Raw genomic sequence first — 25580 nt, 5'->3', positions numbered from 1 at the left:
TAAGGCTGTAAAAATACACAAAATTCTATATGATTTATCCGATCCAAGTTACAAAAAATACAATTAAAAATAAAAAGTTTAAATGTTGTAGGTAAATATTTAAGAATGTTTTTTTTTTTCGGTATACATAATTCACATTTTTAATTTGTACCTATGTATACCTACAGGATGGCGCACTACATATAGGTACGGCGGTGAACGTGAACACGTTGGTGTGTGCTAGAATGATCGCTCATGTTATCGCTGCCCTGATCGTGATCATAATCGCGGCCGTGATCGCACCAGTGTGCGTGTAAGTATAACTTTTAGTATATACCTACTGTGATTTTATAAATTTTAGACGTGATGGCGTTCACATAAATCACTCCTTCACTGTTACTTGTTAACAAGGATAATGATTTCCGATCACTTATTTTGCTTTATTTTTTGTGTAATTAAAAGAATCAAAACCGACATTATGTACATAATATATTAAAGAAACAAAATAAATAATAATACATAATATATTTATAAAATAATAGTTCATGTTTCTGAATTAATTTTTGTGTCGGAAATAAGAAATACCTTCATAAAATTCTTTATTTCAAAAGTCTTATAATGAACTTTATCTTTAATAACGTAGATTTTTTTTTATAATTTAAATTTCATAATATATTATACGATATTGTACAAAATTAAAAAAAGAATTTGAAAGACCTACTAAATTAAAAGAGTAAGCGATACATGCATTATTATAAATAGTAAATTAAAATCACTTTTTTTATTGAATACAAATTACTTGTCTAAAACGAATAATGTGGAATAATATAGATAATTTTAAAGTATGGGGACTCATGTTATGTATGTGGATATCATTATTGTATTCAATTATTGTAGGTTGAGAAGTTTCAGAAATCACACTTTCATATGCGCTTTTAAGACTCTTTGAAATTCTGCGAGAGAAGACTGATACTCTATTGGCAATGGGATTGGGTAGTGCAGATACGTAAATATTACATTTACGTTAACTGTAACTACAGGAACAAATGATGTATCATCGCAATATACAACTTCGGGGGACCAGACCTCAAATTCTAATGCCTTAAATGCTTCGTGCTACTTCGCAGTAACATTAGAAAAATCTACTGCAGGCGGGGATAGAAATATTCAACTCTGAGCAATCATTGACTGTGAGCAATCCACCATGATTCTTGGTTTTCGTATACTTTCTACAATATTTGCAGAGCTGCGCTATATGCTGTCGTATACTTTTTGCATTAATCTTTAACTTGCAGTGTAACTAAATGTAACTCCTGGCTCTTTCTTATCGTTGCGTTGCTTTTACACTTGAAAGATGAACAAATCACCATTGCAATAAAGTTTATACAAAGTTTACACAACAAACAATTAAAAATCGCTAAAATTGTCGCTGGTGACACATCCTTTGTCTCCAAAAAAATGGCTTCTAACAACACAAATTCTGCCCCAGCCCATACGGGACACAACGGGCGTATATATGGGTGTTACGTGTCCTTGTTTTCTTTAGTCATTGGTGGTAAGGGAACTATTGCAAAATATCCAAAAGTAGCCCAAAAAAGCCAGTATTCAGAAAAGAATGTCTCATTTAACCATGCGTAGCAAAAAAACTCGAGTTTTTGGATTATAACATCTGCAACTTATGACATCAAGCCATCTTGAAAAGTAATACATTAAAACCGAATATGATTTACCAGCAAACTCCATTATATCACTAGCTATTTTTACAAAAGTAGCCAATTTTAACTTATTTAAGAAAAATTGAAACCTTTTTTATATTATCACTAAACAGGTAACGATGCAGAAAATCAAGCAAATGCCAATATATATTAGGCTTAAACGCCAAAGGTCGCTTTAGGCCAGCCGTTAGTAATTTGCCTAATTAGAAGTTTTAAAGTATAAAAATGCATTTAGGACACAACAAATTGCAACATTAAATCCGTTTGCTTTTCTATCGCTTTTAAACCCACTTTAGTTTAACTAATGTAACAATAAATGCGAAAAAGCGCGAAGGGTATAGACGTAGAAAATTACGAATCAGCCCGAACCAATCAGTGATTCGGGTTTCATATACATGCTGATAAATTCTGATTTTAAGATATGTGTAATTCTATTTAATTCTTTTTCCATTTCTACTTAATTGCAAATGTCCAAAGCAATTTTTATTGATTTTCCTTATTCAATGTTAATTAGAGCTGATCAATATTGTTGTGATGAATATAATCAGATTAAATAAATTAAAAAACCAGAGTCGGACTCTCAATTATTTTAAATAACAGTTAAATAGTTTTGTTACTGTTAAGGTACCCAAAACAAAAAAAAAGTATCAAGTGTGGCATATCATTGTACTCAGGAGACCAAGTTCTTTCAAAACCTGAAATAAAAAATGCAGGTCCGTATTTAAAAAAATTAAGTTGGCCTCTGTATCTAACAAATTATCAGCTAATCTGAAAATATAAAAATAACATCAGATAACCCTAATAAAGTGGCTATGAGAATGTGCAATTAGTTTTTTGATTTTCTAAAAAGTAACGACAGGAAAAAAATGATGATTGATTTTCAAAAAAATCCGTTTTTTCCAAAAAACTCAGCAATCCTTGAAATTTTTAAAACTTTTTTGATGGCATCTTGGTGAACATGCCAAGGCGCAACTTTGCCCCAATTTAGCCATCGTATCATCATATCTATTACGGATTCCGAGATACCAATGCTCGTACCTCGAATTTGTAGCACACTGTATATTATCCATTTGTTAAATAATAAATAACAATTAGAGATATCGTTATTAGTTTATTTCTTGTACTAGTCGTTGTGATTAATGTATTTGAAATAAATATAAAATCAAAAAACGGCTTACAATATACAAAACTAATTTTCTACGTCTGGACATGTAAAAAATGTAGAAAATTAGTTTTCTACGTGTAGAAAATACGGTAGAATACATAAAATTTTCTACCTACCCAACTCTATCCATACAATATGGCCCCAACTGCAACAACAACTTTTTAAGACTTTGTTTAAACAGTTTTTCATTTAATAATAATTATTATTATTAGCTAGTCTAGCTTAGCTAGTTTAGCTCTTAGCTAAGTTTAGCTCATAGAGCCATTCATAATTAACCTAATACCTAAATATATATAATTATAATATGCAAAATAACTTGCCGATTGCCGAGCACGAATTAAAAAAAGTCTATAAGATTATTAGTTTTATCTCAGATACCAATATACTTAAGAATAGACGAAGTATGAAATGCCCTGCTAAAATCTAATAATATTAATACTGTAAAATTACCATTATACTACTATCAACAGAAGCGAAAGGCCAAGAAATGCGTTCACTGGATATACAACCCTCTACGCAACCCATTTTGGCACCTATAAACATTTGTAAGTAGTATCAATGTTCTGAATGTCGGCTCGAGATATATATAACAGAAGCCAAGAGTCTAAGGAATGCGTTATACAACTCTGGATATACAACCTTATATACAACCCATGTCGGCACCTATAAAATCTGTAAGTAACATAAGTGTTCTGAATGTAGCTCGAGCTGTTGTAAACCGGCAAGTAGTTAGTCTATAGTTAGTGTTAAATCAGCTACGGTTAGTTAGAGCATTGTTTTTGAGTATACGTTTATGGCGGATTCATTTCTTCAAATAAGTCGTTTGGGTATTTTGCCATTGTAAGAAATACCCATAAGACCTTTGAAGAAATTGTTTTAATGTTCTATGGTCACTCTTCAATTGCTTGAAACTCTTGTCCTGTAATGGAAATTCCAAAAGTAGCAATTAGTGCATAGTAAATTAAATAAGTGTGTATTTTTGGTGTTCTTTAATTTAGTGATTAGGACTAGTTTAATATTGTCTCATTAAAAGACATTAGGTTTAACAAATAAATAGAAAACATTTCTGTTATAGAGTGCCATATCTGTGCCATATGTGTTTTTGAAGCATTGGACGTGCCATCAAAATTCTAATTTTTAGTAGAGCTGCACCCTATTTTTTAGTTGTATTTTTGATTTATTAAATAAAGAAAGTGAAACAACCCTATTGTGTAAACCGTAATAACTACAATGTGTACTATAATATTACAATAAATTATTATTAGTGTTAAATATTAAAATTATTATAAGTCGTTATCTATGATTCATATTTTTTATTCACGACTCGTCTATAATTTCATTATTATACATGAGTTTACGAAATAATAATATTCATTATTCACCGCTTCCATGGATATCTCGATCCAAACTCTAAACGGGAGCTGTCAAACATTACCATTAATGTAAATAAATAATTTTTGTTTTAATTAGTTAAAGCTAAATTAGTTAGCTACCTAGTTAAAGAAAATTTAATTGTTTTATTTCCATGTTATTTACTCGTTATACTCGTTCAATATTTTTTTGACATTAAAAATAAAAACTTATATTAATATTATCTAAATTTTTTTGATAGTCCTGGATAATAGTATATTATTCAACGAGCATATAATGGTGGCCATTATTCACGCGGATGAAGTTTATGGTTTGGTTTGGTTGTAAATCATTTTTTATCCTTCATATATTTTCGTTTACTTTTTTAGCTGTTGCATTTAAGAGTATGGAAGCTGATTTTTACAAATCTTATCTTCGCTTAGCATAGTTTAGTATCGCTCGCAGTGGCCGCCTGCCTTTAAACTCGTTAGACAGCTCAAGTGACGATTTGCAGGTCCAATATTAAAACAGATCAATAATAAATAAACAAATCTAATCAATATTTATATTTTTATAGCTTACAGAACATTCACGATTACTTGTTGTCTTGTTTTTCATGTTTTCTTTAAATGTTCCTGACTTTAAGAAACAATGGCTGCATGATAAGTTTAAATGGTCCTAAAAAGTCATTATATTTAATTTCTTTTATTGAAATTTATTTACCTTTACTGCCTACCTTCATTGCTTTTGGATGTAAATACAAAATATTATTACAAATTTTAGAAATTAAATGAGAATTTCACTCGAACTTCCAATATTAGCTTGATTTCTGTCACATAAATTACATTGATTGACAAACAAAACCAGAAAATCCAGCCTTGTCGCTCTGGTTAGTTCGGTGACACGTGTTATAACGTGTTCCTTAATAAGAAAACTTTCAGGAAACCGATTGAAACGGAACATAAAACCATAACTAAGGTAAGCAACGGAATACACCCTTTTAATGTATAGAAAATATAGGGTAAAAATAGGTTGACAACGTATTGTTACGAATTCCGTGGGTCCACTAATTTAAACACACGATAAAATACTTAACGAATTTATTTTTTTTTCTCACTCTGTACACACAACTATTTACAACACAATTTATGCAACTACTATTACTCTAACGATTCTGGCACCTTCGCCAATTAATTCACAATTTAAAACGCGGTATTATCAAACTTCAAAACTGTGAACTGCCAAAGCGCGGGCCTTTATATACCCCCTGGCGAGTGTTTCTGGAACGTTCTAAAGAATTCTGTAATTTTCTTTTACTTTCTGGCGAATTCGCCAGGTTCCTCAATGCACGTGGCGGTTATGTAGCAGTAATGCAGTTATGCAACCAGTAATACAGTTTAGCGCTACATACACACATACACCTTGACAGTATGTTGGCATTTGCATGGTTTTGCATTGTTACCTGTTCAGTTTTAATTTAGAAATAGAGCAAATTAGTCTTAAATTTGTTAAAATTGGCTTGTCCAAAATTGTTTGAATTTGACATGTGTATTTACCCTACACAGACCTATTCACAAACAGTTCAAAATTTGCATGGGATTTCCTGTTACAAATGACGATGCACCCGTTATAATTACTTAAGCCCGGCTGATACGGTTGAAGTGTACTTGGACCGTGTAAGTAAACCTGCCATATATAGGGTGTCCCATTTTGGTTGAAATCATACGGTATCTCCGTTATTCGTGAAGATAGAAGGGTGGGGTTTGCACCTGTGCCACTTTTTTGTGAAACGGAAGATGCCCTAAACAAAATATTTTATAGCCCTCTTCGTTTCTGAGCTACAGGGTCTTTTTGAAAAACACTTGTTATTGGAATATGTTCGCCATGTGGCGTCGTGAGAACGGTTTCCTTGGTCCTTCGTCGCATCCCGACTCATGTACTTGTACTTGGCCAGCCTTGTCTATACTTGCCGAGGCGCAAAAAAAACGACTGCGCAAATAATTGTACTGTTAAGGTACATTCAGGCTGAGAGCGTCGAGCGTCGCGTCGCCTTTGGGTCGCGTCCACGTGTCGAAATGTAATCAATTCACTTAAATTAGACCGTTCAGGCAGACAGCGTCGCGTTTGGCGTTGCGCTAGCGTCCGCTGAGCGTTGGGGTTCGAGTTCAATGGGGCGGACGCGACGCTCTCAGCCTGAATGTACCTTTATAGAGAATGTCCCGTTTATTTCCGGATTGTAGTGTTTTTCGAGTTAATTGCGGATAATTTAAAATATTAAAGCAATAATCGATTATATAATATTAAATTTACATTAATAACTTCAATATTGGCGACATTTTTTATAAATATTGATACAGGGTGTGTCATTAAATTAAGACATTTTTATTTTTATTATTGTTTATTAAGTACTTACGACGCCACTGGATAAACAACTGGTTTATTATAAATAACCAATTATATCCAATTAACCATATATAATAACCATAATTTTTGAAAGTAAACAAAATAAATTGAAAATATTTAGTTTTTTTGTATCCTATCTTAATTATTATGAAAGCTATCTAAAAACTTAAATCGATTATTAATTGATAATTGGTTATAATTGGTTATTGATAATAAACCAATTGTTTATCCAGTGGCGTCGTAAGTACTTAAAAAAATAATAAAATTAAAAATGTCTTATTTTAATAACACACCCTGTATCAATATTTATCAAAATTAGAACTTAAGTATCTTGGGTAAGGAGGATTCAATATAATTTATCAGATCAGAAATAAATACTGTCCTAAGGGTAGTTTACTCTTGACTCGAAAAATATCAAACCCCATTAAAACGTACGTCTATGAGGTATCGCATTTCTTACCCTGGGCAAAATGTACGTCTTATAGCCATACAACCTCCAAAAATAAAAAAGATCGCTCAACAAACAATCAAGATATTGGCTTGTATCCATCTTAAGTGGGACACCCTCTATATAACAGTTATATTATATAACTTTATCTATTACTTATAAACGGTTCTAAAATTATAACATATCTTCTAGGTTTCCAGATGCACCAAAACCAGAGAAATGTTTGGTGGTAGAGGATTCGCCCAATGGTGTTCAGGCCGCTATAAGCGCCGGCATGCAGGTTGTTATGATACCCGATCATTACGTGCCCGAAGAACGAAGAAGGGATGCGACATTGGTAGTGAGTTCATTAGATCTAATACCTCTAGAAAAATTTGGTTTGCCGTCATTAAAATAGATTTTAATTCCGAATGAATCGAATATTTAGAGATAAAGTTTATTTTTGTTAGGGCTTTAAATACAATAATACAATGAAATCGCATTATTAATTTTTGATAATAATAAATATACATGTAGAAAAAACAATATTGTTTTTTAGTTTCTCCTGTCTGTCATTTATTTTGATCATATATTACACTATATCGCTAGTCAGGAACAGAAATTGATGCCAAATTTTTGAGATGGAACTATACAGGGTGGCGCACCTCATTCGCCTCGGTTGATTATACGAAAACGGAAAGATGTAGAAACAAAATATTTTATGGGTATATGTGAGGAGGCAATGTGCACAATTTAAAATTATTTTGAAATATACAGGGTGTTTCAGAACTAGGATCCATACCAAAGTTATATTTTTTCTTATGGAATACCCGGTATTTTATTTCATTTTTGGATTCTTGGGCCCAAAAGAACTATTTATTATAAGGGTTAAATATGTTTAAAATCTTTGGTTTATAAGATATTTAAAGATATTTAAATTTGTATGCTACAATAGAATAGACTATCAACACCCTGTACATTACTTTTCAGAATTAATTCTTGTGCTGAGTTTAAAGGTAGAGAAATAAACTTTACAGAAAAATGTTATTGCTTCCTTAAATATATACAGAGGTATCAAAAATTGCTGGTCTATTTTAAATATTTATTTTACATAAAAACTTCGTTATTTCAAATGCAATACTATCTATTTTTTTAAATAAGTCAAAACAGATTTAAATGCTCTTTCAAACTATATTAGAGTTTCCTATACCTATCTGGCTGAGATTTTGAATAAAAAGCGATGTTTCAATAAAATTGTAATCAAGATGGCTAGTGTCGTCATGGCAAGTTTCTAGTGACAGTTAGTAGCTATTTTCAAAATCGAAATTAGTTTATAGACATTTAAATTTATAACAATTTACTTTTATTTAATTTACCTAAATAGTTTAATAAATAATATTTTTTAAATATGTATTTATTATTCTACCAAGAAAACCGAATAAGTAGTTCTTTGAATTATTTTACGATGGCTTGTAGATATATGAATTTTCTGTAAAAGAGCCAATTACGGCAAATTCATTTTCTTCACTTCCAACGACAGGTTTCTGCCTAATAGTTTTTTTTATAAACCACACTACAAGGCTCTGCGAAATAGGATAAGTAGTTTTCCAAAGAAACGCTCATCAGAAAGATTCCTATTTGGATATCTTTGAGTATAAACCCTTGAGGCCAAGAAGCAATTTTCCTCACAAAATAATATCACTCGTAACATATCTATTCGTTCTGCCAGCAGAAACTGCTTTATTTTTCTTGATAAAATAATGAATACTTACTTATTGAACTATGTAGGTAAATTTAAGTAAACTGTTATAAATTATAAATAATAATGTCCATAAACTAATGCCGACTTTGAAAATAGTTACTATCTGTCATTAGAAAATTGCCATGCCGACACCAGCCATCTTGATTGCAATTTTATTTAAAAATCGTTTTTTATTCAAAATATGAGCTAGATAAGTATAGGAAACCCTAATATAGTTTGAAAGAGCATTTCAATCTGCTTAGATTTATTTAAAAAATACAGGGTGTTGTATTTGAAATAACGAAGTTTTTATATAAAATATATCCTTAAAATAGAGCAGCAACTTTTGATAGCCCTGTATAAATTTAAGGAACCACTACCATTTTTCAGTAAAGCTTATTTCTCTAATTTTAAACTCAGCATAAGAATTAATTCTGAAAAGTAGTAGCATGCAAATTTAATATCTTTAAATATCTCAAAAACTAAAGATTTTAAACATATTAAACCCTTATAATAAATGCCTTTTTTTGGGCCCAAGAATCCAAAAATGAAATAAAATACCGGGTATTCCATAAGAAAAAATATAACTTTGGTATGGATCTTTGTTCTGAGACACCCTGTATATTTCAAAATAATTTTAAATTGTGCACATTGTCTCCCCACATATACCCATAAAATATTTTGTTTCTGCATCTTTCCGTTTTCGTATAATCAACCGAGGCGAATGAGGTGCGCCACCCTGTATAAAATCGACACAAGTCGGTCCTTTTGGTTCAACAGCTTTGAACTACGCAAGCTTGAGAAGTGCTTCGCGATTAGTTGATTTATTTCATACCAACAAATAGAAGTAGTTTTCTGAGTTTCTATCTACCACGTAAATCAATTTAGCGTCTGACTGTTCGAACCTTTACTTATAAATTTAAATTTAATCTCAACAAGAAACGGATAAATATATCTATATTTCATGAATATATAAATAACAGGTTGGAGATAATGCCATTACCAATAAAAAAATAGTATATATTATGTTATTAATATTTAGAGTTTAAAATATGCGCGGGCAGGTGACAGCGTTCAGTGATGAAGTAGGCGAATCAGATCATTTTATTTGGCGCGTGCGCACGAACATCCTGTTTCCTGTTGAACCAAGAGTATAGACTTATGCAAGATTGATATTCCTATTTCATTTCTTTGGCTTCAGTTTCCACTTATTGGGTAAATTCCGTATTAACTACATGTTCTAATATACAGGTTGTTAATTTGTTTATTACTCGCGGCAAGAGCTTTATGATTGAAATATGGCAACCTCCTCGGCCCGCTCGACGATAGACGACGCGACGGGACGAGTCGACAGAAAACTCTATAAATGCATGCGTTCTCAGGCAGTGTTGCCATTCTGTTCCCCTATAAGTAACTGTCGAGTTAACAACCTGTATACCGGGTGCGTCTCAAAAGTGGCTCACCCCTATAACTTTTTAATTATTTCAGAAACAAAAATGAGAGTTGGTATGTTAGTATATGACATAAATTAGTATTGATTGACGTATTCAATTGTTTTCGATCACTTCACCGGAAATGACTACAACTTTTGATTTTTAAATGACAACAACCCTCGGATTTTTTGACTATTCGATAGAAAATGACGCTCTGAAGAGAATGACATATCATATGTCAACTTTTAACATTCTCACTTAAAAAATCGTATTTCAAATCTCGACCGAGAGTGCCATGGCTGTGTTAAAAACACTAATTTTAATCAAGAAGCCTTGGAAAAATAAATTTGATGGTTTAATATTTTTTTGTGTCTTGTTCTAGCCAGTTAAAAGATGCCCAAATCGTATTTTTAATTATATCTGAATTTTTTCAAGTGGAACGAGGGTGGCTCATTGGCATATTTGGAAAAAGCATTTTTTATGAATAATTTGGTACCACACACATTTCTAGTCAAAATTGTAATTACATTTATGGCCATGGCACTCTAAATTAAATTTAAAAATGCTATTTTTTTTAATTGAAAATGTTAAAAGTTGACATATGCTATGTCATTCTATTCAGAATGTCATTTTCAACTCTCATTTACAACCAAATCAATGAAGTAAAACCAAGGGTGTCGTTTAAAAATCTAAAGTTGTAGTCATTTCCGTGAAACAGGAAGCGACTGAAAACAATTGAATACGACAATCAATCCTAATTTATGTCGTGTGACATATTTTAATGCTAAAAATATGGCGACAAATTTACCAGGGACATATAAATAGGACATCAGTGGGATATTTATCTAAAAAAATCATGTACGCCATTCTATTCAGTTGACTAAACAGTTTACTAAATCTGCTACTTGGGCAAGTACTAAATCGGGTTGTTTACACCATGCAGGTCACTAAATTTAAAATTAGTTTAGTAACTTGCTTTAGCTCCTTTATATGTGTAAATTAGGTTTACTTACGAAATATCCGATCTCATCCGGCCTCGAACCGACGTGAATGAGGAGTGTTTATCCATAGATTTTGGATTTTACATTCTTGCCATGCAACAACAGCACGCCAGAGTTTCCAGACGGTCACCCGTCCACTCATTCGCATCATCTAACGTCGCTTAACTCCAGTGATCTATTGGTTAGGTTATTATTATTATTGGGAACCGGTGTTTCGACGCAGCTGGGCCGCTACCCCAATTAAACTATTAAGGAGTCTCTACCAATGTTGTAGTAACATACTAATAGATCTAATGGTGCAAGTACACACTCGCCGAGACGACCCTAGGCCGAGACGAGGCGAGTGTGTACTTGGGGCTCTCGCCTGCTCTCGGGCCCTCTCGCTTCGCACTCTGAACGTTTTGTACCAAGTACACGCTCGTTCTAGACACTGTTTTCGCTTTTTGTCATCATTACCATAAAGCGCAATTAAAAAATAAAGAACAGTAAATGACGTCTAGGATTTGACCTTGCCAAAATTCTCATCGATTATCATTCCCCAGCCGTTTTTGACACCGTTTCTTTTTGGATAGTATGGTAGTTTTATTAGAGTCGGTTTTAAGTGTAAAAAATTGATTTAAGCCTCAAAAAAACGGCAATTTTATGCATCATAATTGCTAACACTACAGCGGAACGTGCGATGAGAATGATAAAAAGACAAGGAGTAGTTTGTCAGGGTAGGTTAAATATAGATAATTTTTAAGTAACCCTTAAGATCAAGAGGTCGGATGATTAGTTATATGTTATTTGTGGACCACTTTGTTAAAATATGAATTCGGTATTTGACTTTTACGAGTTTCTGATAACAGTTTAAGCACTGGGTTATTTATGAAATCGTGATTTTTTGAATAGCTTTGAAATTTATAATGAGAGTATGTTAATTTTAGTTGAAAATAGAAAAGAAATTAAAATGACTTTGATTTGATCTCCGGATTTAGTCCGCAGAATTGGCCTGTCAAGTACCAAAACTCTCGTATTATGGACGGTCCAATCTGGCATGCCGATTAGATCTTTGCGTGATTAAATCTTCTCGTTTGAGACAAAACTCGACGTTTTATAGCAGTTTGTATATACAGGGTGTCCCAGGCTGAGCGTGCATTAGAAGTTTCTAGAGAACCACAATATCTAGATCGGAGATTTTTTGCACATCATTGTTTTACAACGAGATCTATCGATTAAAAATATTTTCAATATGGCGGCACTTCCGGAAATGCCAGAAGTTGACAGCAACTTTCTTATTTTAAATCGGTGCCCCCATTTTTTATTATGTACTTAAATTCTCTGTAAAATTTTATGAATTTTGATATTAAATACTCTATATCTAACTTAACCGTTTTTGAGAAAAAAAAATATTTAAAATTTTTGGACGAAAAAATCTACCTGTCAAAAAAAATTGTATAGCCTAAAAGTCAAACTTAGTGATTACCACAGCCACTGTGACATAAAGAGAAGACATGTGGCTATCTATTTCAAAAATTAAATAGTTCAAATGTCATATTATAATGGCGGTAGCTGCCATGGAATTGAGTGATTAAAAAATTATCATAAATGATTTTTTTCAAATGGAAACCCACTTTTTTATTTCACTAATACAACGGTTTTTCAATTCGTTACTTTTTAACTATGCATGTTCCTATACCCAAAATAAACCGTTTTTAAGTTATTTAAGATTTAGTTTGAAAACGTATATTTTTCTTGATTTTATCTAGCTTCCTTTGACATTAAGTGTCAAACGGTCAGACAATTTATTTCCATCTGTCAGAAAACAAATTATTTGAATTTCCTATAGTGTAAATACTGCCTGTTTAAGAATTTAAAAAGTGTATTTATAAAAATATATCTCGTATTTTCGCTCTTTAGCGATATCTAATAGTTGATATTAATAATATTCCGTATGATCGAGAGAAAAAACACCGCAAAGTTGGCTCGAAGATGATGCTGCTTTTTGAACAAAGCGTCACAATGTGATATGGCCAGATCTATTGTTTTATCTATTCTATCACTTGACGTTTAAAGTCATAGGCTACTGGTTAAAATCAAGAAAAATATACGCTTTAAAACTAAATCTTAAATAACTGTAAAACGATTTATTTTAGGTATAGGAACATGTATAGTTAAAAAGTAACGAATTGAAAAGCCTTTTCACTAGCGAAGTAAAAAAAGTGGGTTTCCATTTGAAAAAAATGATTTATGATAATTTTTTAATCGCTCAATTCTATGACAGCTGCGGCCATTATTATATGACATTCGAACAATGTAATTTTTGAAATAGATAGCCACATGCTTTCTTTTTATGGCACAGTGACTGTGGTAATCACTAAATTTGACGTTTAGGCTATAGACATATTTTTGACAGACAGTTTTTTTCGTTCAAAAATTTTAAATATTTTTTTTCTCAAAAACGGTCAATGGTAGATATACCAACCCGGTCATTTTAAAAGTGTGGTCTGGATTTTAACGTATAAGACAGTGATGTAAAAGCTTAATGACAAATCAAATGTATTAAAGAGAGAAAAAAGTTGGGTTGATACATTTCTTCTACGCGGTATTGCCGGATTTTGCATCAAAATTTCAAATCACACAGGTAGGCGTTTCAGAAAAATGTTGCATCTAGGGTTGGAACTTTATTTTTCACAATTAGTTACTCTTTTTACTTACAGCTGTAATGGATGGATATTTAGCTTAGATATATTATCTTCATTTCAGTAGTATCCATGAAAGTTTTTAAAATAAATTTATTTTCTTCTACACACATTTTCCTACAAACGTAAAAACCGGCAACACTGTATGCCGCTTTTTATTTTGTCTCTCTGTCTGTCAACCGGTCATTTATATTATTCTCTATCTTACACGTTAAAATCCAGACCGCACTTCTGAAATGACCAGGTCGGTAGAGTGTTTATATAGAGTGTAATATCAAAATTCATAAAATTTTACAGAGAATTTAAGTACACAATAAAAAATTGGGGCACCCATTTAAAATAAGACAGTTGCTGTCAACTTCCGGTATTTCCGGAAGTGCCGCCATATTGAAAATATTTTTAATCGATAGATCTTGTTGTGAAACTATGATGTGCAAAAAATCTCCGAGCTAGATGTTGTAGTTCTCTAGAAACTTCTAATACACGCTCAGCCTGGGACACCCTGTATACCATATGATCGAAAAAAATCGGCGTCCAGTTGGCTTGGAAATGACGATCGATGACATTTCGCATATACTTTTACATATAAAATGACAGCGATCTTCATAGCTGACGCCGCTTTTTTTTTCGATAATACGGTAGATGTAGAATGTTTAGCAGTGAGCTTAATCACCTCTTGTGTGTTCCTCTTTTTTGAGTTATGGCGGGTTATAACTCATCATACAGTCTCAGGGCTTTGACAAGTATCTGAGACGGCTCCACAGAGGCCAGTTTTTATCTAGATAAATGTTTATTAGAATAAAAACAGCCGTATTTTCGTTTAGAAAGGAAATACGTTATAAGTCCTCGGACTTTATTCTTCGATCACATTTTTAGACCAATCTGACAGATCAAGTCTGCAGATTTGGCCTGTGATAGACATGGTTCGCCACAGACTTGGCCCACCACACAAATACAAAGTTTTTATCTGCGGATTTGGCTTGTGCCATATCAAATTGGTCAAAGTTGACCAATTTGATATGACCGTATAAGTATACGGGGTGTTTCAAATAACATGTGCTATCTTTCCTGAGGATATTTATTCCCCACTTAAAAATAAGATTTATTTTTCATATCAACATAGGCCAGATTCTGCTTTGTTTCTTTTAATTTTTTTTAGATTTATTATAATTTTCTTCTAAATGCTTTTACCGATTCGAATGAAATTTTGAGGTTAAAAGTTACTGTAAGTGCCACTGACGTTTTTTTCTCTTGTTAGCAAAATTGAATTGGCCGTTTAATTCTGATTAAAAGTTGTCTCTTGATATGTTGTCGATTTCGATCTCCTTGATAAGATAAACGCAATTTTATTAATTTGCCTTAATTCAAGTTACTCGTAATGACAACCCTTAAAAAAATTTTGTCGTTAACTGGTCAAAGTGTTAAATAAGTACTCATTAATTTTTCATAAAAAAATATGAAAAAATTGGAATTTTTTTTATATGCACTATGCTTTTCCGCACCTATAAACATGGGTCTGGAAATGCATAGTTTTAAAGTTACAGGATGTTAAAATTTTAAAAAAGTTTTAAAAAATTGGGTGCTATTTGGCATTTGACAGCATCTGCCATTTGTTTTTTAAAAATAAAAAAGTTAAAGCAAAGTGAACAAAAATAAAATGCTGACATCTACTTACCTTTTTTATTAGGAAGGATATCATATTAATCTCCACTGGATCAGCATGAATACTTTTCATAAATCCACTTTGTTATCACGTGAAAATCTAAAGTGTGCCCTCTAAATATAAAATACTATAATTATTGTATATTCCATATCTAGAGTGCGATCTGTTAACATTTATTGTTTATTAATCATGCATTACTTGAAAAATATCTTGTAATAAATATAATTATAACCAATTAATTTGGATATTAAAAAACGTTAACATAACAAGCCAAATGGTATAAAAAAATAATATGCATATCACATTTAATAAAACATAAGTTTGAGTCATATTTCGAAAATAACAGATCCCAGCGAAAAACTAGTTACACCACTGAATTCTATGTAAAAAACTCTACGGGATACATTTTTCACCTTTTTGATAAGTTATAGGATAACCGAGACAAGAGGGGTGTCGACAAATTCATCAATCTCAAATGCATCCTGTATTTCAGGAACTAAGAAAGCTAGGACACATCTATATGTAGTATAGTTAGTTTCATAAAAAAGTAGCAAAGTAATGTGAAAACCGCATCATTGTAATTCTACTCATAAACGTGAAATCCCATAAAACACGGAGACACCCTGTACAAATGAAAGTTGATATAAGAATAAAAAAATAGAGTGTCGAAAATTTTGACGCAGTTACTTTCTATTTGACAAGTAGATGACAAGATCAGTCCACACTTGCCCAAGTGTCCGCCATCTTGGATTTTATATTTTCTTGTCATTTGAGCGCCCTCTTTACACTTTTCGACAAAAAGGGGGCAAATTTGTAGAGAAATAAATGATCTACATATTTGGTATAAGTAATTTTACAATAAATTAAGAAAAAGTGCCAAAAAATTATGATATGGATATGTTTTTTTCAAATTTGAATTGTTTCAGCAGATGATTAATCGTTAATCATCTGCTGATGATGCTAACATAGTTATCGAAAAGCGCTTCCAGTACAGAAGTAGAGTATTTTGGTGTATTGTGGTGAATTAGTGTTTTATTTTGCTGTTATATTGTACTTAGGTATAGAATTGGCCAAAACTTCCCATATCAAAAGTTCCGATTCTCTTTTTTTTGTTGAAAAACTCTAAAGTGCATGATTGGGGTACATCAGCGTTTCTTAAGGTGTGGTCCGCGGACCCCCGGGGGTCCGCGAGTATATGTATGGGGCTCCGCCGCGCCGTCTTATCTATGAACATTTCAATTAATAACTAAATGTCAGCAAGAAGTTTATATAAAGAAATATCTGAAACATGAAGAAGCACTGAAACATTTACTGCTTTTCTCATCCACATACCTCTGTGGAAAGGCATTCTCTACTCTTGTATATGTTACAGTAAAAGTCGGAAATTCAGTGATTGTTAACATTCACTAGGAAATGCTAGTAATTACGCATTGGACCGGTGAATGTGATATTTCAAAGAGATTTGTCGAGTTTTCCTAGTAATCTCTAACATTCACTAGTGAAAGTAACATTTACTAAACGTTGCCAGTAAAAGTTATTCTATTGTACAGGACGAGTGTGGTGAGGAAGAATGTTGGTAGAAGTTAGAACAAATAAAACTTTTAAGAATATTGGATCGCCTCAATATTCAAGCTGATCCACATATCTTAAAATTGCAATTTACTTCTTTAGTATATTTATTAAAAATTATCGAAAATAACAACATATTCTTCTTCTTACAGTGCTTTATATATTCTTGCCATACTCTATGCAGAGCGTCGGCTACCTCTCGCATGTACTTGTGATGTGTGTCATCAGTGTTTCACAAGTCCAGGGGACCTACATTTTATCGCGGAATTCGAACGGCACTATTTGAGAGGCTGTACAAGGCAAATATACTCAAGGTGGTTTGCCATTACCTTCCTTGACGGGGCGCGGGCGGCTCGCTGGTCGCTCTATTTAGATAAATCAATATTTTTTTTAAAATAAATAATGCGACCGTACTGGCTGAAGCACAGAATATACACCATACAGAAGCGACAAAGAGCTTTGAATAGCATTGGTCAAATGGGAACTAATTGCGTGACGTCACGTTTGACATCCGTGCGCCTTGAACAGCATTTCACACTGAAAGAAAATTGTTAGATTTTAATAGAAAACGATGAAAGGCAGGTTTATTTAATTTTTAAAAAATAGAGGGATTTAAATCAGTATTTTTATTTAGAATTAAAAATAAATAAATAATTATGAAATATATTTTTTAGTCTTTTATGCATAATATCTAGAAATAATTATACCTGCGGTCGTGAATTTTTTTTGGTGTATAATTCTGTGACGTCACGTTTGACAGTTAACCAGCATTACCCCCTCCTAAAAATTTTGAAGCAAATCTCTTTGTCGCTTCTGTATGGTGTATATTTTGTGGCTGAAGATCGAACCCAGTACCATCCCATCTCTCGCACCGCAGATCGACTCACTAACTGCTTGCGCTACAGCCGGCCACAACGACATATTATACCTTCTAAATGTATTAAAAGGGAAAACATAGTAAACATTTTAAGGGGTGCAAAACAATTACATCAAACACAAATACAGAAACAGATTACAATAATTGGAATCCGATTTGAGATTACAACTAAGTAAAAACATCAACTCGAATATTACTAATTTAGTTGCAAGAAAGCAGCACCAACCATCATATTAATACAGTATTTTTAATTTTTATAAAAAGGTAATTTTTTTTGTACTAAAATAATTTATGCTAAAATTTCTGTTTTTTTTTTAATTAAGGCGGTCCTTGAAATTGAGTTTGATTTTTTAGGGGTCCGCGAACTGAAAAAGGTTAAGAAACCCTGGGCTACATAATTAAAAAGTAAACCTTTGCTCAAAATCTTTCTATTTCTATCAAGTAAACGTTCTATAGGGGGCCATGAGTGATTAAACGTTTCATTTATATTGTAAACGAAAGCCATATATCTATTGTTGACAATTTGGCCAGTAACCTATTAAGCTCCACAAGCTGAAACATTTATTTCTAATTACCGAACGCTTTCTGACCCAAAAATTGAACAAGCACTCGCGGTGTAGGTGCAATTAATAGAAAATCGATAAGATTCCATGATTTTGTAGCATGATCGCCATTATCATCTCGTCAACATTGTAATTACATCGTCTACTTTAATATTTCTTTGTCATATATAAAACCTTTTGTTGGCTTGTTTGTATGGTTACAGTTGAACCAGTCGCCGGGAAATATTAAAAAATATTTTTTGAAAAAAATGGAACTCGGCAATTTTCAAAAGTTTAAAGAAGTGTCTCATGTGATATTCGATTTGGACGGAACTCTTTTAGGCAAGTACAATTTTTTGGTTGCTACAGAAATATCATTGCATTTTACATGATTCTCTGATTTTAAAATTTAAACAAAATTTATTGAAGGGATTTTTTTCAAAAGGAAAACATCTTTGTTATCACAGTCAATTTAACTGAAAGAAAAATTCAAATTTTTTCCCAACAAAGAAAAATTTAATTTTTTACTTTAGTATAAAGTGTCACATAATAAAATTTGTCATATACAGGGTGAGTCTTAAATGAGCGCAAATATTTTCATGGCTGGTAAATCTCGATAAGATAAACATATTTTTTCATTACTGTTTTTTCCAAGTCCAAAATAACAGTTATTTTATTTTGTTATTTAAAAAAAAATTGCTTAAATTTTGAAAACCACTGAATCTTTGCTGGGTTTTCTGTCTTTTAAATTTAATCTACTACCTCCGTTGCTATATTATGAAGATATGTTTTTTAACTAAAAAATCCTTTTTTTTAACTCCAAATCTTCAAAAAAAAATTCCCGAAAAGAATCTCATAGACGTGTTTCTGGAGTCGAAATATACTACACTCCTAATATCCGAGTTATTTTATTTTGAATATTTTCAAAAAAAAAATTTTTGTTTAAATTTTGAGAACCACTGGATCTTTTCTAGGTTTTCTTTCTTTTAAATTTAATCTACTACCTCCGTTGCTATATTATGAAGATATGTTTTTAACTAAAAAAATCTTTTTTTTTAAACTCCAAATCTTCAAAAAAAGAATTCCCGAAAAGAATCTCATAGACGTGTTTCTGGAGTCGAAATATACTACACTCCTAATATCCGAGTTATTTTATTTTGAAAATTTTCAAAAAAAAAATTTTTGTTTAAATTTTGAGAACCACTGGATCTTTTCTAGGTTTTCTTTCTTTTAAATTTAATCTACTACCTCCGTTGCTATATTATGAAGATATGTTTTTTAACTAAAAAAATCTTTTTTTTTAACTCCAAATCTTCTAAAAAAAAATTCCTGATAAGAATCTCATAGACGTGTTTCTGGAGTCGAAATATACTACTCCTTAACCGAGTTATTTTATTTTGAAAATTTTCAAAAAAAAATATTTTTTGTTTAAATTTTGAGAACCACTGGATCGTTTCTGGGTTTTCTATGTTGCCATATTATCAAGAAATAATGTTTTCTAACTAAAAACTAAAAAAAATTCCAAATTTTTTTTCAAAAAAATCCAAATTTTCGTTTTTTTTTGCCAAAAAAACCCATAGGCGTGTTTTGGGGTTGGGTAAGTCTTCACTTATACAGGGTCTTTCAAAAAACATGTACCATGTCTGGTGGGGAAATTCCTCACGTAAAAATAATAATTACTTTTCATATCAACATAGATCCGATCCTGCTTTGTTTCGTAGCTACAGGGTGTTAAAGTCTTAGTAATCTTTATTATAATTTTCTTCCAAGTATTTTTAGTGATTCGAATGAAATTTTGAAGATAAAAATTACTATAAGTGCTACATATTTTAATGCTAAAAAAATGTCGAAAAATTAATCAGGGACGTGCATATGTGTTATCACTGGAATATTAAAAAAAAACATATGCGCCACTGACTTTTTTCTTTTGATATCAAAATTGTGTAGGCCGTTTAATGCCAATTAGAAGTTATCTCTTGATATTTTGTCGAATTCAGCCTCCTTGATGAGATAAACGCAATTTTATTAATCATAATTAATAAGATTAAGATAAAAATAAAATTATTAAATTATATATTTTCCCTATATTAATTTTAAACCTTATTATTAGTAGTCCAATCTACAGCAATTTCAAATAAAAAATACTGGTATTTAAGATAATTACAAAAAACATAATTTTAAAAAGTTTTAACATCCTGTAACTCTAAAGCTATACATTTCCATAACCATGTTTATAGGAACTTTTTTTCATATTTTTTGATGAGGAATCAATGAGTACTTATTTAAAATTTTCGCAAGTTAATGGTATGATTTTTTTTGAAGTTTTCTATATTAGACTTGGATCAGGGTAAGATAATAAAATTGTGTTTATCTCATTAAGGAGGCCGAAATCGACAAAATATCAAGAGACAACTTTTAATCGGCATTAAACTGCTTACACTATTTCGCTAACAAGAGAAAAAAAGTCAGAAGCGTACGTAGGTACCTTTTTTAGAAAAATATTCCAGTGATAACCCATATGCACGTCCCTGGTGAATATGTCGACACTTTTTTAACTTTAAAATATGTCGTATTTATAGTAACTTTTACCCTCATAATTTCATTCGAAACGCTAAAAGTACTTGGAAGAAAATTATAACAAATCGAAAAAATATTAACATCCTGTAGCTACGAAACAAACGAGAATCGGATATATGTTGATATGAAAAATAAATCTTATTTTTATGTGAGGAATCTCCGCACGAGAGATGGCACATATTTTTTGAAACACCCTGTATATGAAATTTGCTTGGAATAACACACCGAATACTTCTATATATCGGTGTTTGCTGGGAAAATAAGTAGCGAAAATCTTCACTGCCTCCTGGGCTATAGAAAATAAAGAAATAAAAGCGAAACTTCTACACCCTGTATCTCTAAAACACATATTAGGACATGATATACAGGGTGTCCTAGGCTGAGCGTGCCTTATGAGTTTCTAGATTACCACAATATCTAGACCGGATATTTTTTGCACATCATTGTTTTACAACGAGATCTATCGATTAAAAATCTTTTCAATATGGCGGCGCTTCCGGATATACCGGAAGTTGACGACAACTTTCTTATTTTAAATAGGTGCCCCCATTTTTTATTACATACTTAAATTCTCTGTAAAATGTTATGAATTTTGATATCAAACACTCTATACCTAACATTAACCGTTTTTGAGAAAAAAAATATTTAAAATTTTTGGACGAAATAAACTGCCTGTCAAAAATATGTGTATAGTCTAAACGTCAAATTTAGTGATTACCACAGCCACTGTGCCATAAAGAGAAGACATATGGCTATCTATTTCAAAAATTAAATTGTTTGAATGTCATATAATAATGGCTGCAGCTGTCATGGAATTGAGAGATTAAAAAAGTATCATAAATCATTTTTTTCAAATGGCAACCCACTTTTTTTATTTCACTAGTGAAAAGGCTTTTCAATTCGTTACTTTTTGACTATACATGTTCCTATACCTAAAATAAATCGTTTTTAAGGTATTTAAAATTTAGTTTTAAAGCGTATATTTTTCTTGATTTTAACAAGTAGCCTATGACTTTAAACGTCAAGTGATGTAAAACAATAGATCTGGCCATGTCGAATTGTGACACTTTGTTCAAAAAGCAGTATGTTATCGATCATCATTTGCAAGCCAACTTTGCGTTGTTTTTTTTGTCAGGGTTGATACAGTACATTATTAATATAATTAATAATATCAACTATTAGATATCACTAAGGAGCGAAAATACGAGATATATTTTTATAAACACTTTTTAAACTTTTAAGGCAACAGGGTAACAATATAGGAAATTCAAATAATTTCTTTTCTGATAGATGGAAATAAATTGTCTGACTTTTTGACACTTAATGTCAAAGGAAGCTAGATAAAATCAAGAAAAATATACGTTTTCAAATTAAATCTTAAATAACTTAAAAACGATTTATTTTTGGTATAGGAACATGTATAGTTAAAAAGTAACAAATTGTAAAATCTTTTCACTAGTGAAATAAAAAAAGTAGGTTTCCATTTGAAAAAAATGATTTATGATAACTTTTTAATCACTCAATTCCATGACAGCTACCTCCATTATCATATGACATTTGAACAATTTAATTTTTGAGATAGATAGCTACATGTCTTCTCTTTATGTCACAATAGCTGCAGTAATCACTAAATTTGACTTTTAGGCTATGTAAATTTTTTTGACAGGTAGTTTTTTTCGTCCACAAATTTTAAATACTTTTTTTCTCAAAAACGGTTAATGTTAGGTAGAGAGTGTCTAACATCAATATTCATAGAATTTTACAGAGAATGTAAGTATGTAATAAAAAATAGGGGCGGCCATTTAAAATAAGATAGTTGTAGTCAACTTCCGGTATTTCCGGAAGTGCCGGCATATTGAAAATATTTTTAATCGATAGATCTCGTTGTAAAACAATGATGTGCAAAAAATCTCCGATCTAGATATTATGGTTCTCTAGAAACTTCTAATGCACGCTCAGCCTGGGACACCCTGTATATTATCTGCAAAATATGTTACGGAAATTTTACGATTACAATTGGGACCACCCTGTATATTGATTTCTAAACAGCCATGTAGTTTAGTTTTAATATAGAGACAAACGGTGTTAAGCTCTAGTATAATTATTTTTTGATTTCATTATTAAATTTTCCTGATTGTCACTTCTTATTGTTATTGTATTTTATATTTTAGACACAGAGAAATTATACAGAGAAGCTTTATTCCACGTGGCAGAACTATACGACAAAAAATGTAGCAATCATGTCGTGCTAAAAATTGCTGGGACACCTCAACCGATGACAGCCAGTATTGCCAGGGAAGAATTAGAACTGCCGATAAACAACCACACCTTTTTGCAACTCTACAATAATTTTATTTTGGAAAGACTGGGAGACTGTGACCTTATGCCAGGTGAGGTGAACAGAGTCAAAAAGTCGGCGTCAGCGATGGCTCTGAAATGAGGGTCGCTGTTGTTTTATATTATGTAAAATTATATGGGGAATGTCATCGATCGCACGTGTCATTTCCAAGCCAACTGAACATATCCGACTTTTTTCTATCATACTGTATTTTATGACTTTGGTCTAAGAACCGGATAAATCCATTTTAATTTAATTTAAGTTTTAAAGTTCGTAACTTTTTTAAAAATTTACGAAACTCGTATTTGTTACGGTTAAGGTCCGATATCCGGTTAATATCGACATTACCCGGTTAATCTCGAGAATAACACAAAACAAAACAACCAAAAACGAAACCAAACCCAAACTTTGTTGACCTGTTAATGTCGACATTAGTCGGATATCGGACTTTAACCGTAACATATACCGGGTGCGTCTCAAAAGTGGCTCACCCATATAACTTTTATATTTTCAGATAAAAAAAAGGAGATATTGTATATTAGTATATGACATAATTTAGGATTGATTAACGTATTCAATTTTTTCTGGTCACTTCCTGTTTCACCGAAAATGACTACAACTTTTGATCATTAAATGACACCTTCGGTATTTTTTTACTTTTTTTGATAGAAAATGACACTCTGAGTAGAATGACATATCATATGTCAACTTTTGACATTTTCGCATATGGTTTATTTGACATTGTAACATGAGGTTCATAACGACAATATGATTTAAAATACCAAATGTGTGGTACCAAATTATTCTTAAAAAAATGCTTTTTCGAAATATGCTAATGACCCACCCTCGTTCCCTTTGAAAAATTTGAGATATGATTAAAAATACGATTTGCGCATATTTAAAACGGCCAGGACAGGACACTAGACCAGGCCAGGACACACATTAGACGATCAAATCTATTTTTCCAAGGCTCCTTGATTAAAAATTAGTGTTTTTAACACAGCCATTGTACTCTAGATTGAAATTTAAAATACGATGTTTTTTAAAGCGAAAATGTCAAAAGTTGACATATGATTTGTCATTCTATTCAGAATGTCATTTTCTATCAAATAAAGTAAAAAAATACCGGGGGTGGCATTTAAAAATCAAAAGTTGTAGTCATTTCCGGTGAAACAGAAAGTGACCGAAAACAATTGAATACATCAATCAATCCTAATTTATGTCATATACTAACATACCAAATCTCGTTTTTTTATCTGAAGAAATAAAAAAGTTATAGGGGTGAGCCACTTTTGAGACGCACCCGGTTATAGTATTTCCACTACTCGATCATAAGAATATTCACTACAATATTTGTAAATACTAATGAAACTAGTAACGACATTTCTATAATTATTACAGGTGCAGAAACGCTGATCAACCACCTAAACTATCACGGAATACCAATGGCGATAGCGACATCCTCCAGCGACAAAGCCGTTCAAATAAAAACTCGCAAACACAAGAAATTGTTCCAGGCATTCGAGCACATCGTTTGCGGCGACTCCGACCCCGCCGTCACAGTTGGCAAACCTGCTCCGGACATATTCCTCGTTTGCGCGTCAAGATTTAACTCCAGTCCGAGCCCAGGCGAATGTTTGGTGTTCGAGGATTCTCTGAACGGCGTTAAGGCGGGTATTGCGGCAGGCATGCAGGTTGTAATGGTTCCAGAGCCTCACGTGCCACACGAATACGGACAATATGCTACGTTAAGGATCGATTCGCTAAATCATTTGGAACCTGAACATTTCGGATTGCCTCCTTACCGATAAAATTTGTTATACAGAAAAAGTATATTTATAAAATTGTGTCTATATTGTCTATTTATATAAATAAATTTTATCACCTTGTATAATAATATTTAGGAAACTAATGATTGTATATATTGTAAATAAATAAAAAAATATTAAGTAATATTTGTACATCTCTAACGGGTTTAACTTTTAAATTTTCTAAATCAACGTTTTTTTTTTCTAAACACTTTTTGCCTAATCTTAGGGCTCGAACACACTGATGACCAGGTCGCACCGGCCAGGCTGCTGCTACCCCTAAAACCATTAAATCAAATGATACCGCGCAC

The 25580-nt window shown here is 31.9% G+C and overlaps 2 protein-coding genes across 4 annotated transcripts in view; both read left to right on the top strand.

Moving 5' to 3' along the window:
- Nucleotides 1-7585, top strand: part of LOC115878110 (probable pseudouridine-5'-phosphatase) — a 31831-nt gene extending 24246 nt beyond the window's left edge. For both annotated transcript variants that reach the window (XM_030894479.1, XM_030894480.1), the window contains exon 4: nt 7253-7585. In XM_030894479.1, coding sequence (XP_030750339.1) covers nt 7253-7457 — 205 coding nt within the window. In that variant the 3' untranslated portion in view covers nt 7458-7585. The remainder of the gene's footprint in view (nt 1-7252) is intronic.
- Nucleotides 7586-18006: 10421 nt separating this feature from the next.
- Nucleotides 18007-25360, top strand: LOC115878070 (pseudouridine-5'-phosphatase-like). 2 transcript variants are annotated; one of them, XM_030894423.1, is made up of 3 exons: nt 18007-18888; nt 23301-23513; nt 24863-25360. In XM_030894423.1, the coding sequence occupies exons 1-3, from the start codon at nt 18816-18818 to the stop codon at nt 25270-25272; spliced, it is 696 nt and encodes a 231-aa protein (XP_030750283.1). In that variant the 5' UTR covers nt 18007-18815; the 3' UTR covers nt 25273-25360. The 2 variants fall into 2 exon arrangements, with proteins under 2 accessions (XP_030750283.1, XP_030750282.1); XM_030894422.1 differs by having other exon boundaries at nt 23295-23513.
- The last annotated feature ends 220 nt before the right edge of the window (nt 25361-25580 follow it).

The sequence above is a fragment of the Sitophilus oryzae genome, unplaced genomic scaffold (genome assembly GCF_002938485.1).
Source record: "Sitophilus oryzae breed Bouriz unplaced genomic scaffold, Soryzae_2.0 scaffold_1500_pilon_pilon, whole genome shotgun sequence".
NCBI lineage: Eukaryota > Metazoa > Arthropoda > Insecta > Coleoptera > Curculionidae > Sitophilus > Sitophilus oryzae.
The sequence above is the reverse complement of the archived record's forward strand: the minus strand, read 5'-3'. Positions and strand labels throughout refer to the sequence as shown.

Coding starts and splice junctions, on each gene's coding strand:
- LOC115878070 (XM_030894422.1), top strand. CDS start 18,816: ATGGAACTCGGCAATTTTCAAAAGTTTAAAGAAGTGTCTCATGTGATA. Junction 18,889..23,294: donor TTTGGACGGAACTCTTTTAG/GCAAGTACAATT, acceptor TTTATATTTTAG/ACACAGAGAAATTATACAGA. Junction 23,514..24,862: donor AGACTGTGACCTTATGCCAG/GTGAGGTGAACA, acceptor TAATTATTACAG/GTGCAGAAACGCTGATCAAC.